At 43.6% G+C, this 18159-nt stretch overlaps 1 protein-coding gene across 5 annotated transcripts in view; it reads right to left on the bottom strand.

The window, feature by feature from the left end:
* The window catches only part of LOC137383922 (plasma membrane calcium-transporting ATPase 1-like), a 274484-nt gene that overhangs the window by 58119 nt on the left and 198206 nt on the right, over positions 1-18159 (bottom strand). For all 5 annotated transcript variants that reach the window (XM_068057310.1, XM_068057309.1, XM_068057314.1 and 2 more), the window contains one exon: positions 5660-5888. In XM_068057310.1, the coding sequence (XP_067913411.1) occupies positions 5660-5888 (229 nt within the window). The remainder of the gene's footprint in view (positions 1-5659; positions 5889-18159) is intronic.

The raw sequence follows: 18159 nt of genomic DNA, 5'->3' as shown, positions 1-18159 counted from the left end.
TAATCATCTAGTGGGCAACTGTTTGAAGTCATGTGGCAAAAACTGTGGTTATTAGTTTTGCAACGCAAGTACAACATTTAATCAAAAGTTTGAGGGGTCTATAATTTTTATATAAAGTTACCTTAAGAAAATATTTTTGTTAAAATTTGCTCAAGAGGACCAATTTCCATGGTTGGATAGAAAAGACCCCAACATCAGGAGCAATGCAGTATTCCTGAGCAGGTTAACAGAATTTCAGTATAAAAATAATAAATTTTATTGCGACATGAGGTGATGGGCTTGTTGCCATAATGTTTTCAGGTTTCACTAGAGTTTTTACACCAAGACTAATTATTTAAGATGTTGGGGAACGAAGTTCAGTTCTAAACTGTCCAGTATTTGCAAATACTGTCAATTGTGAAAATATACTAATGTGTACAAGGTTACCCACAAAGAAGATTTCCTGAAAGAATTCCACCCAAAAAAAATAATGATTCTCATACAAAATAAGAACTGATATTACAATGCTTCATGCTACCCAATTTATCCTTGTTGGTTTGACTGACGACCACAATTTGCAATTTGCTAATTTTCTCATTTCAACCAGTGTGTTTCTGCCAGCAGTTGCTCCACTCCTCCAGTGCTGCAATGTTTAAAATAGCAATGCTTCCGCCCAGGCCAGACTGTCAGTTTGAAATCTTGCTCTGCACGCATCGTGCTGGGCGACCTCAGACATTAGAGCAGCAGCAGAAACCTCATTGAAGTTAGGAGGAAATGCTTCAATTTAAATATCACAGCACTGAAGCAGTGGAACAGCCCAACAGCTGATAGGAACAGAATGGTATGGTGGTGCTCTCGTGTCCACCCTTTTATAGAATTTTTTTTTTTAAATGAGGAGATAAGCCAGAGGGATGCTAAGTCCAGCAAATAAAATAACATCTTCATCTTACTTCAAATGGGCAGATGAATTTCCAGATTGTGTGTGTATGCACAGTGTGAGCATTTAAAAAAAAAGTCACACTTAGAGATTTGAGGTTCGTATATCCTGAAGACAGACATCTGGCTTCCTTAAAAAAAAACACTTTAACCAAGGTGAAGACATAGCAGAAGGCATAATCTGACCAATTGTTGAAACCAATATTTTGCGGTGTTGGTTCCCTCCTAATTGCAGTCCTACTCACTGACCAACGCAAACAGATGGACCGCTGGGTTGAGCACTACCTAGAACTGTACTCCAGGGAGAATGCTGTCACTGAGACTGCCCTCAATGCAGCCCAGCCTCTACCAGTCATGGATGAGCTGGACATACAGCCAACCAAATCGGAACTCAGTGATGCCATTGATTCCCTAGCCAGCGGAAAAGCCCCTGGGAAGGACAGCATTACCCCTGAAATAATCAAGAGTGCCAAGCCTGCTCAGCACTACATGAACTGCTATGCCTGTGCTGGGACGAGGGAGCAGTACCCCAGGACATGCGCGATGCCAACATCATCACCCTCTATAAAAACAAAGGTGACCGCGGTGACTGCAACAACTACCGTGGAATCTCCCTGCTCAGCATAGTGGGGAAAGTCTTTGCTCGAGTCGCTCTGAACAGGCTCCAGAAGCTGGCCGAGCGCGTCTACCCTGAGGCACAGTGTGGCTTTCGTGCAGAGAGATCGACTATTGACATGCTGTTCTCCCTTCGTCAGATACAGGAGAAATGCCGTGAACAACAGATGCCCCTCTACATTGCTTTCATTGATCTCACCAAAGCCTTTGACCTCGTCAGCAGACGTGGTCTCTTCAGACTACTAGAAAAGATCGGATGTCCACCAAAGCTACTAAGTATCATCACCTCATTCCATGACAATATGAAAGGCACAATTCAACATGGTGGCTCCTCATCAGAGCCCTTTCCTATCCTGAGTGGTGTGAAACAGGGCTGTGTTCTCGCACCCACACTTTTTGGGATTTTCTTCTCCCTGCTGCTTTCACATGCGTTCAAATCCTCTGAAGAAGGAATTTTCCTCCACACAAGATCAGGGGGCAGGTTGTTCAACCTTGCCCGTCTAAGAGCGAAGTCCAAAGTACGGAAAGTCCTCATCAGAGAACTCCTCTTTGCTGACGATGCTGCTTTAACATCTCACACTGAAGAATGCCTGCAGAGTCTCATCGACAGGTTTGCGTCTGCCTGCAATGAATTTGGCCTAACCATCAGCCTCAAGAAAACGAACATCATGGGGCAGGATGTCAGAAATGCTCCATCCATCAATATTGGCGACCACGCTCTGGAAGTGGTTCAAGAGTTCACCTACCTAGGCTCAACTATCACCAGTAACCTGTCTCTAGATGCAGAAATCAACAAGCGCATGGGTAAGGCTTCCACTGCTATGTTCAGACTGGCCAAGAGAGTGTGGGAAAATGGCGCACTGACACGGAACACAAAAGTCCGAGTGTATCAGGCCTGTGTCCTCAGTACCTTGCTCTACGGCAGCGAGGCCTGGACAACGTATGCCAGCCAAGAGCGACGTCTCAATTCATTCCATCTTCGCTGCCTTCGGAGAATACTTGGCATCAGGTGGCAGGACTATATCTCCAACACAGAAGTCCTTGAAGCGGCCAACATCCCCAGCTTATACACACTACTGAGTCAGCGGCGCTTGAGATGGCTTGGCCATGTGAGCCGCATGGAAGATGGCAGGATCCCCAAAGACACATTGTACAGCGAGCTCGCCACTGGTATCAGACCCACCGGCCGTCCATGTCTCCGTTATAAAGACGTCTGCAAACGCGACATGAAATCGTGTGACATTGATCACAAGTCGTGGGAGTCAGTTGCCAGCATTCGCCAGAGCTGGCGGGCAGCCATAAAGACAGGGCTAAATTGTGGCGAGTCGAAGAGACTTAGTAGTTGGCAGGAAAAAAGACAGAGGCGCAAGGGGAGAGCCAACTGTGCAACAGCCCCAACAAACAAATTTCTCTGCAGCACCTGTGGAAGAGCCTGTCACTCCAGAATTGGCCTTTATAGCCACTCCAGGCGCTGCTTCACAAACCACTGACCACCTCCAGGCGCGTATCCATTGTCTCTCGAGATAAGGAGGCCCAAAAGAAAGAAAAGAAACTGGGGCCTCAAATTTTTACAATTTATATCAAAGACTTAGATGAGGCTTGGTAGCTAAATCTGCAGATGACACAAAGATAGGTAGGAAAGTATGTTGTGAAGAGGGCAAAAAGAGGTTGCAGACCGATATAGATAGGTTGAGTGAGTGGGCAAAAATCTAGCAGATGGAGTATAATGTGGGAAAATGTGAAGTTGTTCACTTTGGCAGGAAGAATAAAAAAAGCAGAGTATTACTTAAACGGAGAATGACTGCAGAATTCTGAGGGATCTAGGTGTTCTACTGCATGAATCACAAAAAGTTAGTATGCAGGTACAGCAAGTCATAAAGAAGGCTAATGGAATGCTATACTTTATTATGAAGGGAATTGCAAATAAAAGGAAGGATGTGACGCTTCAGTTATATAGGGCATTGGTAAGACCATGTCTCGAATACTGTGTACAGTTTTGATCTCCTTATTTAAGGAAGGATATAAATACATTGGAGGCAGTTCAGAGGAGGTTTACTAGATTGATATCTGGAATGAGCAGGCTGTCTTAGGAGGAAAGGTTGGACAGACTGGGCTTGTTTTCACTGGAGTTTAGAAGAGTGAGGGGAAACTTGACTGAAATATATAAGATCCTGAATGGTCTTGACAAGGTCAATGTGGGTCAAAATCCTGGAACTCCCTTCCTAACAGCACTGTGGGTATACCTACCCCAAATGGACTGCAGCGGTTCAAGAGGGCAGCTCACCACCACCTTCTCAAGGGCAATTAGGGATGGGCAATAAATGCTGGCCTGGCCAGCAACGCCCTCATCCCATGAATGAATTAAAAAAAAGGATGTTTCCTCTTGTGGGTGAGTCCAGAACTAGGGGGCACTGTTTTAAAATTAGGGGTCACCCTTTTAGGACAGAGAGGAGGAGAAATTTTTTTCTGAGGGTTGAGCAACTTTGGAACTCTCTGCCTCAGAAGGTGGTGGAAGCGGGGTCATTGAATATTTTTAAGGCAGAGGTAGATAGATTCTTGTTAGTCAAAGGAATCAAAAGGTTATCGGGGGTAGGTGGGTGTGTGGAATTCGAGACACGAACAGATCAGCCATGATCTTATTGAATGGCGGAGCAGACTCGAGGGGCTGAATAGCCTACTTCTGCTCGAATTTGTATGTTCGTATGCATGTAGATCAATTATATCTCAAATTATTAAATTCTGCAAAAAAAAAAGTCTCAAGTCTCAAAGAATTTTGTACCATGGATATTTTAGCCTCAACATTTATCTACACTGCGATGTTTGAACCTTCCTACTTAAAGGGGAAAGGATCGAGATGGCATGGCTCTAAGATATGACAAGGGTTGTTTGAAGCTAAGGGATCTTTAAGGAAAAATTCTGCATCAGCTCTAGTTGGCTTTCTGGAGATATTATCCAACTTCACTAAAAGGATTGTGTCATGCTGGACTCAGCATTTGAGTGAATCTCAGCTATCTCAAATTAAGAAGTTTGGATGAGCTAATCGTTAACACGCGAAGGTGTGAAGGCAGTGCAGCTGAAGAAAGGCTGCCAATTACAAAATGGCATTCGCGAATGCACTGCAAGCTAATTAGATGGCAGATGTGAAAACTTTGTATTAATAGCACTTACTTTACAGAGCCTAAAGGCATTGTTAAAAAAGACAGAAAGAAAATAAAATTCAACACTTTCTGATGTAAAGCCACAGGAACAGCACATTATCCAATATTGCGGATGCTTCAGTACTGCTGTTCTTTGACACTCAAGATAACGCGCCATCAATAGTGGGATATCCTAATGTTTGACAATTGAGCATGGACATCAAGTAGCTACAATCTGGGAAACACCAACATAGGAAGATAGGAATAGGAGTAGGCCATTCAGCCCCTCGAGCCTGTCCCGCCATTCAATGAGATCATGGCTGATCCGTGGCCTAACTCCATATACCTGCCTTTGGCCCATATCCCTTAATATCTTTGCTTAACAAAAATCTATCCATCTCAGATTTAAAAATTAACAACTGTTCTAGCTTCAACTGCTGTTTGTGGGAGAGAGTTCCAAACCTCTACCACCCTTTGCGTGAAGAAGTGCTTCCTAACGTCTCTCCTGAATGGTCTGCTCCTAATTTTTAGACTACGCCCCCTAGTTTTAGAATCTCCAACCAGTGGAAATAGTTTATCTTTATCTAGCCTGTCTTTTCCTGTTAATATCTTGAAGACTTCGATCAGATCACCCCTTAACCTTCTAAATTCTAGCAAAAACAGGCCTAATTTGTGTAATCTCGCCTTGTAACTTAACCCCTGTAGTTCAGGTATCATTCTTGTAAACCTACGTTGCACTCCCTCCAAGGCCATAAATCAGGACAAGACAGTTTTCAGCTCGAGACCAGCAGCTATTTTCAATAATGCAAGAAAAAAAGCACAAACTGGCAACTGCAGCAAACCTGCACTACTTTAACAGTTACAGATTGTCAAATAATGAAGGAAAGAAATAATTCAGCAGCTACAAGATAACCAATTTTTCAGATCTTCAGATCTTTATAATTCATGTTTAAAAGGCATTTTTGTTATTTACTCACTTAACCCAAATTTACCTCAGGTCTTACTGGATCCTCAATTCCAACAACAGTGATGCAAGTCAGGTCACTCAGAATCTCATTTTCGTTATCCCATTCAGGTTCCTTAACAAAGTCTCTGTATGCCAGGCAGATGGTGCGCAGCCCTTCACAAGCCATTGGTTCAATCACTTTCTTCACCATTTCGTCACGGTCTCTTACCTTGAAAACCGTTACATCTCCATTTTTAGTTAGTAGTTTAGTACACCTGAAAAAGTCAAAAAACATTTTTGGACATGATACACAAACTACTGGGGTTACAAAACTAGCAGTTGGCAGCACCTGTTACCTAAAGGGAGCAAAAAGTAGCAAAAAAGGCATAACTGGACATCAAATCAGTGAAGGACTGAAAGTCATATCTTTGGGCGAGTGAGAGGAGGAAGCGAAGAGGAGCAGTCTTTTTTTAAAAAAATGCAAATTTAAGTTCTAAAATTACAAGTCGTCGACATCAGACATGAAAAAGAGTTCTATTTTGAGCGTCCAACGGTTTGCTGCAGGAGGTCGGTTTTGCTCTTCACAAGTTTCTCATTAAGTTTAACTCTTCTGGATGGAAGAGGATGAATCTGGATTAGAGACATAACATGGGACAAGGCCATTTGATTGCTAGCAAGAAGTTCTGAATCAAGTGCAAGGCAAGTTAGAAAAAGGATTTGCTCACACTCTTCACCAAGAAAGAAAAGCTGATGTGTAGCAGTCAGCTCAGCGATCTAGCTATGGATTGACCAGTAAATTTGGGATAGATGTAGATGTGCAGATTCCTCAATTGGTCCAGGAAGCTTCTCCAGTGAGTGGTCAAGTCATACAGAGCAGGAATTTCCCAGGTCAGCAGATCACAGTTGGTCGTAATGAGAATGCTAGAAATGGCCTGTGCACTTGGTTAGGGGGAAAAAATCATCCAGAATATTCTTCCCTTGTTTTGCTGTCATATGGATACGGAGCAAGGACAGGGTTGGACAAGATATGCAGCACAGTGGCGCAGTGGTTAGCACTGCAGCCTCACAGCTCCAGGGACCCGGGTTCGATTCTGGGTACTGCCTGTGTGGAGTTTGCAAGTTCTCCCTGTGACCGCATGGGTTTTCGCCGGGTGCTCCGGTTTCCTCCCACAGCCAAAGACTTGCAGGTGATGGGTAAATTGGCCATTGTAAATTGCCCCTAGTGTAGGTAGGTGGTAGGGAATATGGGATTACTGTCGGGTTAGGTTAAATGGGTGGCTGTTGGTCAGCACAGACTATGTGGGCCGAAGGGCCTGTTCCAGTGCTGTATCTCTAAATAAATAAATGCACCCAACCACCCCCTCCCCAAAATCAAATAGTCTGCAAAAGCTTACATTAGAAAATAATCTAGCACCCATGGAACCATATTTCATATAACTTGGAATGCAACTGGTGCCCTGATAAAAGGTTAATTTAAGTGGTTCCAGAAGTTAGTACTTGCACTGCAGTTTTAAAATTGAAAGATGAAAAATGGGAGCAAGTTTTGAGATCAAGTAAACCCCACTTCCAGTCAGTCAGGGAAGGGCTAAGTAAATGGGGCCTATACTCTCTGGAGTTTAGAAGAATGAGAGGTGATCTCATTGAAATTTACAAGATTCTGAAGGGGCTTGACAGGGTAGACACAGAGATCGTTTCTGCTGGCTGTGGAATCTAAAACATGGGGGCACAGTCTCAGGATAAGGGTCTGATCATTTAGGACCAAGGTAACATTTCTTCACTTAAAAGGGTTGTGAATCTTTGGAATTCTCTAACCCACAGGGTAGTGGATGCTCCATCATTGAACATATTTAAGGCTGGGATAGATAGATAGATTTTTGGTCTCTCAAGGGACATGGGGAGTGGGCGGGAAAGTGGAGTTGAAGCCCATGATCAGCCATAATCATATTGACGTGTTGCATGGTGTACCCCTGCTCCTATTTCTTATGTACCTCTCAAGGTGATCACCTTAATCAGATACCAGTTAACATTTTGTTTCCAATTCCACCACTGGGAATCCTGTAAAAATAATCAGGATTCACCACAACCGACTAGAGACTATTTTGATTTTGGGGCGTGGGGGCAGGGGAAGAGAGTGGGTGAGGGACAGAGGGGGGTGGGGGAAGAGGGAGGGAGAGGCGAGATATTCAGTAGCTACAGGGTTAACATATTTAGTTCATTAGATCCTAAACAAGGACAGTGAAAAACCACAAACATAGATGCAGCCATCATTCAAAAAAGATTTATCTATAAGACAGGAAGCAAAACCCACAGGCAGTCTGAAACCTGGCCACTTTATAGTCTTGAGCTCTTGAGGTGACAATCTTTGCATTTGCAGGTTGGCTGGAGCCTTATTTGTCTCAGCAGAAGAGTTGTATGCCATTGATATTCTTAGCTACCTCTCAAAAAATAGAACCTCACCAAACTGCCCAAATACAAATATAGACTACCCAGAGATAGAATTGGATCATGACTACTAAATGCATCTTAGCAAAAACGCGAGTGGTGAAAGACAGCTGAAAGATTAGCACCTTTCCATAGCAGCAGAAATCCACCACTGGAAAACCTGTGAAAAGCCTGTGGACAATTTAACCATAGAAACTCAGCTATCCCCAACAGACCTCCAGACAGTTACATAAAATGGAGTTCCTCTGTAAATCAATATTTGAAAAGTGTCTGAAAAGCCATTTCGTTCATAATTTACAAGAGAGGCTTCCATATCTTCCTTCATGGGGCAGATTCATTTTAAATTGAATCAAAAGGGAAAAAAAAACATTTCAACTCAAGACAAGATTTTTGCTGTGGAAGAATGAGCTTTAAACAGCATCAGCTGTTAAATAGTAAATTTGCGTTCATCACCCAACTATAGATCACAGCATTACTTACTTGGTACAAAATGTTTCAGTTTATAACTACATTTCCTTCCTCTGCATTTAGTAGGGTATTTTCTGCCTCAATCCCCCACTTCAACCACCACTGCCTAAATGAAGAGCAAGGAGGAAATATGCCTCATCTCTACAATTCCAGATGTTCTGTCTACAATAAAGAATTAACTAGGAGTGGAACGTGGCCATCAAAAACTTTCATCAGAACATTTTGCCAGTAATTAGAATAATATGCCGTACCACAAGTCTCATTTTGCTTTTTAAGGCTCTGAAATATAGCTTTTGCATATGAATAAACACTAACTTCATTATAACATCTAATGATAAGTCTAGTTCAATAATTACTAAAGATATCAGAAATATATACAAACAAAAGAACATGCAACATGCTGAAAAGACATGTATGTTGAAATTTGAATCTTGGCTTGAAAATGGATTGCTCACAAGATTGGCCTTATTGAACAACAGTTAATAATCCTCCAGAGATTGAGGCTAGTGACATGCTTAAGGAACAAGAAACGTAAACTTAAAGGTAAAAAAAAATCAACGCAGACACCCTAAAAACTGAGTTCACTGAATGGATTGGACAGCTCAATTTTTAAGATGAAGACTCTGCCTTTGATCACAAAAGCTTATTGGCATCTTTACTATTAGTGAACTGTCCAACCAATTTCTTCCCATGTTTAGATTCTTATTGGAGTCACTAGGATACAATCTTTTTGGCAACAAGTCTCCGGGTACAGTTATACTTTTTGGGCTAATTGCCATCATGTAGTCATTTTCTCTGCTCGCTCTTCCCATCCTCCCCTTGTTCTTGGCATTTAATAGAATGAAATACTTAAGTCATTGCAAAACAGACAGAAATTAGTTCACATACTCTTGCTGTGTGGTCAAAATAAAGAGCCCTAACAATTTTTAAGTCACGAAACCCATTTGGTGTTCAATTACCATCAGCCGCAACCATAATTAAATTTGGTGAAATGAGGTGGCACAGCACATTGGAATAATGCTAAACTGGATCATTCCAGTGATGGTCAAATAGTTGAACAGAGAGTGCTGTAAATACTAAGCAGGTCTGGTAGCATCTGTGTAGAGAGAAACAGAGTTAAGGTTTCAGGTCTGTGACCTCTCTCTACACAGATGCTGCCAGACCGGAGTATTTCCAACACTTTCTGTTCCCATTTCAGAGTTCCAGCATCCGCAGTATTTTGCTCTTATTTTAGTGGTCAGATAGTTGTTGTTTCATGTTGGCAAGTCTGATTTCATCAGTGCTGTTTTGGAAAAAGTACTGACCAGGAGTGGCAAGAGTTGTTCCAGACCTTTTTACTACTCTTCATGATAGCATTAGTAGATGCCTAGGAATAAGTTGGCCAGCAACACTTTTGATGACAGGGAAAAGAACAGGAATGAAAGGAAACAGAAAAATTATGCATTCTTGTAACGTTTACTTTAAAGATGCTTATGGCAGGATTACACACCCATACATCTTCAGAAATCAATCCTAAAGGCTTCTGCGCACACCGTGCAATTAACACTGACCCAGTACCAGTTAAAGAGGGTTCAGCTGTTTGGAAAATTAGGAAGTCAGAGTTATACAGCACAGAAACAGGCCCTTTGGCCCATCGTGTCTGTGCTGGCCATCAAGTACCTAACTATTCTAATCCCATTTTCCAGCACTTGGCCCATAGCCTTGTAGGCTATGGCTTTGCAAGTGCTCATCTAAATACTTAAATGTTGAGGGTTCCTGCCCTTACCATCCCTTCAGGCAGTGCGTTCCAGATTCCAACCACCCTCTGGGTGAAAATTCTTTTCCTCAAATCCACTCTAAGCCTCCAGCCCCTTACCTTAAATCTATGCCCCCTGGTTACTGACCCCTCTGCTAGGGGAAAATGTTTCTTCCTATCTACCTATCAATACGCCTCAAAATTTTGTATACCTCAATCATATCTCCCCTCAGACTTCTCTGTTCAAAGGAAAACAACCCTAGCCTTTTCAGTCTCTCCTCATAGCTGAAATGCTCCAGCACAGGCAACATCCTGGTGAATCTCCTCTGCACCCTCTCCAGTGCAATCACATCCTTCCTATAGTGTGGTGCCCAGAACTATACACAGTACTCCAGCTGTGGCCTAACTAGCGTTTTATACAGCTCCATCGTAACGTCCCTGCTCTTATATTCTATGCCTCGGCTGATAAAGGCAAGTATCCCATATGCCTTCCCAACCACCTTATCTACCGGTGTTGCTGCCTTCAGTGATCTAAGGACAAGTACACCAAGGTCCCTCTGTACTTCCTAGGGTCCTACCATCCATTGTATGTTACCATCCCTTGTTAGTCCTCCCAAAATGCACCACCTCACACTTCTCAAATTCCATTTGCGATAGCTCCACCCGTCTTACCAGCCCATCTATATCGTCCTGTAATCTAAGGCTTTCCTCCTCACCACTTACGACACCACTAATTTTCGTGTCATCTGCGAACTTACTGATCATACCTCCTATATTCACATCTAAATCATTAATGTACACTACAAACAGAAAGGGTCCCAGCACCGATCCCTGCAGTACACCACTGGTCACAGGCTTCCACCTGCAAAAACAACCCTTGACCATTACCCTCTGCCTCCTGCCACTATGCCAATTTTGGATCCAAATTGTCCTGGATCCCATGAGCTCTTACCTTCTCAACCAATCTCCCATGTGGGACCTTATCACAAGCCTTACTGAAGTCCATGTAGACTACATAACTGTTTTACCCTCATCTACACATCTTGTCACCGCCTCGAAAGATTCAATCAAGTTACTCATGATCTCCCCCTGACAAAGCCATACTGACTATCCCTGATTAATCCCCGCCTCTCCAAGTGGAGATTAATGCTGTCCCTCAGAATTTTTTCCAATAGTTTCCCTGCCAATGATGTTAGACTCACAGGCCTGTAATTACCTGGTTTATCCGTGCTACCCCTTTTGAATAATGGTACAACATTCGCTGTCCTCCAATCCTCTGGTACCTCTCCTGTGGCCAGAGAGGATTTGAAAATTTGTGTCAGAGCCCCTGCTATCTCCTCCCTTGCCTCACATAACAGCCTGGGATACATTGCATCTGGGCCTGGGGATTTATCCACTTTTAAGCCTGCTAAAACAGCTAATACTTCCTCCCTTTCAATGCCAATATGTTCAAATATATCACAATCCCCGTCCCTGATCTCTACACCTACATTGTTCTTCTCCACAGTGAACACAGATGAAAAGTAATCATTTAAAACCTCACCTATGTCCTCTGGCTCCACACACACAGATTGCCACTTGGGTCCTTAATGGGCCCTACTCTTTCCCTGGTTATCCTCTTGCCCTTAATAAAATTATAAAACACCTTAGGATTTTTATTTATCTTGCCCACCAGTGTTTTTCCATCTCCCCTCTTCGCTCTCCTAATTACTTTAAGTACCCCCCTACACTTTCTATACTCCTCTAGTGTCTCCACTGTTCTCAACACTCAATCTGCCATAAGCCTCCTTTTTTTTTTTTCCTGATCCAATCCTCTATATCCCTCGACATCCAGGGTTCCCTGGACTTGTTGGTCCTACCCTTCACCTTAATGGATACATGTTGGCTCTGAACTCTCACTATTTCCTCTTTGAATGACTCCCGCTGATCAGATGTAGACTTTCCTACAAGTAGCTGCTCCCTGTCCACTTTAGCCAGATCCTGTTTTATCATCTTAAAATCGACCTTTCTCCAATTCAGTACCTTTATTTCCGGTCCATCTTTGCCCTTTTCCATAACTACCTTAAATCTAACAGAGTTATGGTCACTATCCCCGAAATGTTCCTCCTCTGACACTATCACTCGTCCGGCTTCATTCTCTAGGATTAGGTCCAGTACTGCCCCCTTCTCTTGTCGGACTTTCTAGGTACTGGCTCAAAAAGCTCCCCTGTATGCACTTTAAAAAAAAAAAAAGAATTCTGCCCCCTTTAAGCCTTTTGCACTAAACTATCCCAGTTGATATTGGGGAGGTTGAAATCCCCTATTACCACCCTATTATTTTCACACCTCTCAGATTTGCCTACATATCTGCGCCTCTATCTCTCCCTGACTGTTTGGAGGTCTGTAGTACACTCCCAGCCAAGTGATTGCACCCTTTTTGTTTTTAAGTTCTACCTATATGGCCTCATTTGAGGAACCTTCTAAGATATCATCCCTCCTTACTGCAGTAATTGACTCCTTGATCAACAGTGCAATGCCACCTCCACTTTTACCCCCTCCCCTGTCATGCCTGAAGGTTCTATACCCTGGAATATTGAGCTGCCAGTCCTGCCCCTCCCTCCAACAGTCAAAGTTAAAGGAGAAGGTAGGAGTGCAAGTCAGGGATGAGGCTGATTGTTACTAGAAAATAAAAGGTAGGGACAGACTATGTGAACGTCATATTGCACCAAGGAAATGTACAAGAGTAGGGAAATTTGATAATAGAACAAACTTAAAGGTTTTGTATCTGAATACACAAAGCATTCAGAATAAAATTAATGAGTTAACAGCACAAAGAGAGACGAATCGGTATGATTTAGTGGCGATTACGGAGACATGGATGCAAGGAAACCAGATTTGGGAATTGAATATCCAAGGGTACTCAGTATTTCGAAGTTTAGGCAGGAAGGAAAAGGAAGTGGTGTAGCTTTATTAGTAAAGGAAAAGATCAGTGCTGTAGTGAGAAATGATATAGGCACTGGAGATCAAGACGCAGAATCAGTCTGGGTAGAAATAAGAAATAGCAAGGGAAAGAAGTCCCTGGTGGAAGTAATCTATAGGTCCCCAAACAGTAGTTCCATAGTGGGGCACAGAATAAACCAGGAAATACAGGGGGCTTGTAAGAAAGATACAGCAATAATGTGGGCGGCACAGGGCAAGCACCACAGCCTCACAGCTCCAGGAACCCGGGTTCGATTCTGGGTACTGCCTGTGCGGAGTTTGCAAGTTCTCCCTGTGTCTGCGTGGGTTTTCGCCGGGTGCTCCGGTTTCCTCCCACATCCAAAAGACTTGCAGGTGATAGGTAAACTGCCCCTAGTGTAGGGAGGTGATGGGGAATATGGGATTACTGTAGGGTTAGTATAAATGGGTGGTTGTTGGTCGGCACAGACTCGGTGGGCCAAAGGGCCTGTTTCAGTGCTGTATCTCTAAATAAAAAAAAAGTAAAATAATCATGGGTGATTTTAATATGCATATAGACTGGATTAATCACGTTGGCAAGGGTAGCCTCGAGGGAGAGTTCATTGAATGTATTAGAAATTGTTTTTTGGAGCAATATGTTGTGGAACCAACCAGGGAGCAGGTTATTCTAGATTTGGTATTGTGTAATGAGGTGGGATTAATGAATGATCTCATAGTTAAGGATCCTCTAGAGAAGAGTGATCATAGCATGCTAGAATTTGAAATTCTGTTTGAGGGCGAGAAACTGGAGTCCCAAACTAGCATGCTGGAGTTAAACGAAGGTCATTACATAGGCATGAGGACAGATTTGGCCCTAGTGGACTGGAAAGGAAGACTAAAAGGTAAGACAGTTGATGAGCAGTGGCAGATGTTTAAGGAGATATTCAATTCCTCCCATCTAAAATATATTCCAGAGAGGAAGAAAGATTGTAAGAGAGGGAAAAAACATCCACGGCTAAGCAAGGAAGTTAAGGATAACAAAGACAAAAAACTAATGCATACCATATTGCAGAGGCCAGTGGCAGGCTGGAAGATTGGGAAACTTTTCAAGATCAACAAAAAGCTACTAAAAAAGTAATACACAGAGCAAAGGTAAATTACGAAAGAAAACTAGCACAAAATATAAAAATGGGTAGCAAAAGCTTCTATAAGTATATAAAAGGGAAGAGAGTAGCTAAAGTGAATGTTGGTCCCTTGGAGGATGAGACTGGGGAGTTAATTGTGGAGAACACAGAAATGGCAGAGACACTAAATCAGTATTTTGCCTCAGTTTTCACGGTGGCGGACACTAGTACCATCCCAATAGTAACAGGTAATGCAGAGGTTATAGAAAGGGAGGAATTTAGAACAACCACAAGGGTGAAAGTACTGAACAAACTATTGGAATTGAATGCAGACAAGTCCCCAGGGCCTGATGGCCTACATCATAGGGTCTTAAAGTAAGTGGCAGCGGACATAGTGGATCCATTGGTTATAATATTCCAAAATTCCCTGGATGTGGGAAAGGTTCCAGTGGATTGGAAAAATGCTCTTATAACGTCCTTATTCAAAAAAAGGAGGGAGGCAGAAAGTAGGAAACTATAGACCAGTTAGTTTAACATCTGTCGTTGGGAAATTGTTAGAATCCATTATTAAGGAAGTAATAACAGGACATTTAGAAAGTCAAAATGCAATCCATCAGAGTCAGCATGGTTTTAAGAAGGGGAGATCGTGTTTGACTAATTTGCTAGACTTCTTCGAAGATGTAACAACTAAAGTGGATAATGGGGATCCTGTAGATGTTGTATATCTGGACTTCTAGAAGACATTTGATAAGGTGCCGCATGAAAGGTTAATACACAAAGAAAGATCACATGGGGTTAGGGGCAAGGATAAAGGATTGGCTAACCAACAGAAAACAGAATCGGGATAAATGGGTCCTTTTCTGATTCGCAAGATGTAACTAGTGGGGTGCCAGAGGGTTTGGTCTTCAGGCCCCAGCTATTTGCAATCTAAATTAATGACTTGGATTCAGGAATAGAAGATACTATAGCCAAATTTGCAGATGACACTAAAATAGGTGGGATAGTAAGTTGCAATAAAGAAATAAGAAATTTACAAATGGATATGGATAGGTTAAGAGAATGGGCCAAAATTTGGCACATGGACTTTAACATGGATAAGGGTGAGGTTGACCATTTTGGACAGAAGAATAGAAAGGCAAATTATCGAAATGGAGAGAAACTTCAGAGTGCTTCGGTGCAGAGGGATCTGGTTGTCCTCGTGCATGAATCGCAGAAAGCTAGTATGCAGCTGCAGCAGGTAATAAGGAAGTCAAATGGAACTTTGGCATTTATTGCTAAAGAAATAGAGTATAAAAGTAGGGAAGTGTTGCTGCAACTGTACAAGGCATTAGTGAGACCGCACCTGGAGTATTGCATACAGTTTTGGTCCCCTTACTTGGAGGGATGTAGTTGCATTGGAGGCAGTTCAGAGGAGGTTCACTAGATTGACTCCAGAGATGAGGGGTTTGTCTTATGAAGAGAGATTGAGCAGTTTAGGCCTTTAGTAGAGTTTCGAAAAATGAGATCTAATGGAGATGATATATGATGATTAAAGGGATTGACAAAGTAGACGTAGAGAGGATGTTTCCTCTAGTGGGGCAATCTAGAATGAGAGGTCATAGTTTTAGGATAAGGGGTAGCAAATTTAAAACAGAGGAGGAGAAATTATTTCTCTCAAAGGGTCATGAGTCTGTGGAATTCATTACCCCAGAGCGCGGTGGATGCTGGGACATTGAGTAAATTTGAGGAGGAGATAGACAGATTTTAAATTAGTGGGTTGAAGGGTTATGGACAACAGGCAGGAAAGTGGAGTTGAGGCAGAGATGAGATCAGCCATGATCGTATTTAATGGCGAAGCAGGCTCGAGGGACTGAATTGCCTACTCCTGCTCCTAGTTCTTATGTAAGCTTGATTTCCTTTTTTTGAGCCAGCACGTAGAAAGTCCGACAAGAGAAGGGACGGTACTGGACCTAATCTTTGGGAATGAAGCCAGACAACCGGTAGAACGTGTCAGTGGGGGAGCATTTCCGGGATAGTGACCATAACTCTAAGATTTACGGTAGCTATGGAAAATGACAAAGATGGACCGGAAATAAGGGTACTGAATTGGGGAAGGCCAATTTCAATAGGATAAAACAGGATCTGGCCAAAGCGGACTGGGAGCAGCTACTTGTAGGAAAGTTTACATCAGACCAGTGCGAGTCATTCAAAAAGGAAAGAGTGTGTGTTCAGGGTCAACATGTTCCTGTAAAGTTGAAGGGTAGGACCAACAACAAAAAAGGAGGCTTATGGCAAATTCAGAGCTCTGAAAACAGCAGAGGCCCTAAAGGAGTATAGAAAGTGTAGGGGGAGATACTTAAGTAATTAGGAAGGCAAAGAGGGGGCATGAAAAAACACTGGTGGGCAAGATAAAAGAAAATCCTAAGGCATTTTATAAGTATATTAAGGGCAAGAGGATAACCAGGGAAAGAGTAGGGCCCATTAGGGCCCAATGTGTGTGTGGAGCCAGAGGATATAGGTGAGGTTTTAAATGATTACTTCTTATCTGTGTTCACTATGGAGAAGGACGACATAGGTGTAGAGATCAAAGAGGGGGATTGTGACATACTTGAACATATTAGCATTGAAAGGGAGGAGGTATTCGCGGTTTTAGCAGGCTGAAAAGTGGATAAATCCCCAGGAACAGAGGGTAGTAGGGATAAACCAGATAATTATAGGCCAGTGAGTCTAATATCAGTGGTAGGGAAACTGTTGGAAAAAATTCTGAGGGACAGGATTAATCTCCACTTGGAGAGGCGGGGATTAATCAAGGATAGTCAGCATGGCTTTGTCAGGGGGAGACATGCCTAACAAATTTGATTGAATTTTTTGAGGAGGTGAATAGGGACTGGATTTTGCCTTCGGCAGACAGGAATTCGCCACTGACGCAAAAGTTGGTGGCGAACCCGCTTCCGCCTAGCCCGCGGATCCGTCCCGCATTTTATGGGTCCCCGGGCTTTAACTGTCCTGAGGCGGGACTTCCACCCACTTGAGGGAGGCAGTCCCACCTCATTGAGCTGTCGGCCATGCTCTTTGCCCCAGCAGCGCCAATGGGAGCGGTGGCCATCGCTGGGACTGCAGCCCAAATGACCAGATGCTGCCAGGTGATGAGGTAAGTTGGGTCCATCTCACTACGGAGATCGGTCCTTCCCTGGTGAGGCTGGAGTCGTTTTGGGGGAGGGGGGCGTCTTGGGTCCCGGCGGTGGGTTGGGAGGTGGGGGCAGCCGTCAAATGGGCACCCTGTGCCCAACTACCATGGCCCCTGAAACCCAATGGTGGGCGGAAAGGCCGGCAGCTATTTCTGGACGGTCTTTTACGTCCACAGCACACCCGCATGCCACGGGTAAAATAATGGAGGCGGGCGAGGACCCTTAAGTGGCCACTTAAGGGCCTTGATTGGCCTCGGGCAGGCGGGCTGTTAAGGGCCTTGATTGGCCTCGGGGAGCTTAAGTGGCCACTTAAGGGCCTTGATTGGCCTCGGGCAGGCGGGCTGTTAAGCTCCCCCCACCCCGCCCAACCGCCGTAAAGTTGGCGGGAGCGGGGCGAATAGGCCTCCCGGAGTATCCTGATCAATCTTACGCTGCCCCCATGCCACCATCTGACTCGCTGGGGTGTAGATGAGGGTAAAGCGGTTAATGTAGTCTACGTGGACTTCAGTAAAGCTTTTGATTAGGTCCTGCATGGGACATCAGGGCAAATTGGATCCAAAATTGGCTTAGCGTCAGGAGGCAGAGGGTGATGGTTGAGGGTTGTTTTTGCAATTGGAAGCCTGTGACCAGTGGAGTGCTGCAGGGATCGGTGCTGGGACCTTTGCTGTTTGTAGCATATATTAATGACTTAGAC

The sequence above is a fragment of the Heterodontus francisci genome, chromosome 25 (assembly GCF_036365525.1).
Source record: "Heterodontus francisci isolate sHetFra1 chromosome 25, sHetFra1.hap1, whole genome shotgun sequence".
Lineage (NCBI taxonomy): Eukaryota > Metazoa > Chordata > Chondrichthyes > Heterodontiformes > Heterodontidae > Heterodontus > Heterodontus francisci.
Note: the sequence above shows the minus strand (reverse complement) of the source record. Positions and strands in the feature narration are given on the sequence as shown.